Source organism: Lathyrus oleraceus, chromosome 4 (genome assembly GCF_024323335.1).
Source record: "Lathyrus oleraceus cultivar Zhongwan6 chromosome 4, CAAS_Psat_ZW6_1.0, whole genome shotgun sequence".
Classification (NCBI taxonomy): Eukaryota; Viridiplantae; Streptophyta; class Magnoliopsida; order Fabales; family Fabaceae; genus Lathyrus; species Lathyrus oleraceus.
In genome coordinates, this window is record NC_066582.1 from 370,953,125 (window position 1) to 370,954,279 (window position 1,155).

Below are 1,155 nucleotides of genomic sequence, written 5' to 3' on the forward strand. Positions count from 1 at the left end.
ATAAAACCATATATAAAACCAATCCAAAATATCCGGATCCATGTCCAGATCCGCTTGGAGTTTCGCTTCACTTCTCTAGGGTTTCTCAAACGCATTATAGAATCTCTCCACTCTCATATTTCCTCTATAGATTAAAGAAGCATCAGAGAACTAATTCCGTCGCCGGAAACCGAACGCCGTTGCCGGAAACAAAAAACCTGAACCGAAAAAAATGTTAAGCAAGAAGAAACACAAACGAAAACACAGCGACAGCGATGAAGACGACGACGTTTTCTACTACCGCTAATGAGCTTCGTCCTCAACCCCCAACACCACCACCGACACCACGTCCAGTAATCAACCCCAATCAAAACCGAACAACAAAGGATCATCAATAGGAGGAACAGGTGAACCCTTAGCACCATCAAAATCGACGCTATACGTTTCTAATCTAGATTACTCCCTAACAAACTCTGTTCTCAAAGACCGTCACACGCGCCGTGGCGGAGATGAATAAGAAGATTCTCAATGGAAGGACACTAACTGCTTCTATTGCGGCTAATAGTGGGGGGCATGGTCATTTGTCGTATGAGTGTCCTAAGAATCAGTTGGGGCCGAGGCCGCGGCCTCAGCCTAAGAAGCCGCGACGGGGATTTAGTGGGCTGAGGGATAGGGATGGGGAGGAGGAAGGTGATGAGGAGGAGGAGGAGGGTGGTCAGATTGCTGCGGAGCTGTTTGATGATAATTGGGCTTCTGTTGTGGATGATGAAGCGGGTGAAAGGTTGCTGGGGAGAAACAGAAATGATGATGAGGGTTTGGACAACAACAAGACGAAGAAGAAAGGGAAGAAAACTGGGTATTTCAGTGATGAGAGTGATCATGATGATGATGATTGATCATGACTATGTAGCATTGACACTTCAGATTTAAGGTGTGTGTTTGGTATTCCGCATTACCGCATTATTCAACTAGTCCTGTGTGTCGTGTCTATATATGTGCCAGTCTTTCATAGATCTAAATGGCAATTTTTTGTTTTTATCAAGATATGGTGTAATTGATGAAATTGTTTATATGTTGTTGGCTTGGTTGGATGTGTTTATGGTTTTGATCACAAGCACATGTTAGTTATTAGTTATTGTGGTAGTAATTAGTGATAGTGGTGGTGAATTGGTGATG

At 43.6% G+C, this 1,155-nt stretch overlaps 1 protein-coding gene across 1 annotated transcript; it reads left to right on the plus strand.

Moving 5' to 3' along the window:
- The first annotated feature begins 254 nt into the window (after positions 1–254).
- LOC127137509 (U11/U12 small nuclear ribonucleoprotein 31 kDa protein) lies at positions 255–875 on the plus strand. The gene is made up of 2 exons (XM_051063968.1): positions 255–332; positions 465–875. Exons 1-2 carry the CDS (start codon positions 255–257, stop codon positions 873–875), a joined length of 489 nt encoding a protein of 162 aa, XP_050919925.1.
- The last annotated feature ends 280 nt before the right edge of the window (positions 876–1,155 follow it).

Excerpts from the sequence above, each read along its gene's own strand:
- LOC127137509 (XM_051063968.1), top strand. The coding sequence starts at position 255 with ATGAAGACGACGACGTTTTCTACTACCGCTAATGAGCTTCGTCCTCAA. Across the intron at positions 333-464 it reads CACCACCGACACCACGTCCA|ACCGTCACACGCGCCGTGGC; the intron begins GTAATCAACCCC and ends CTGTTCTCAAAG.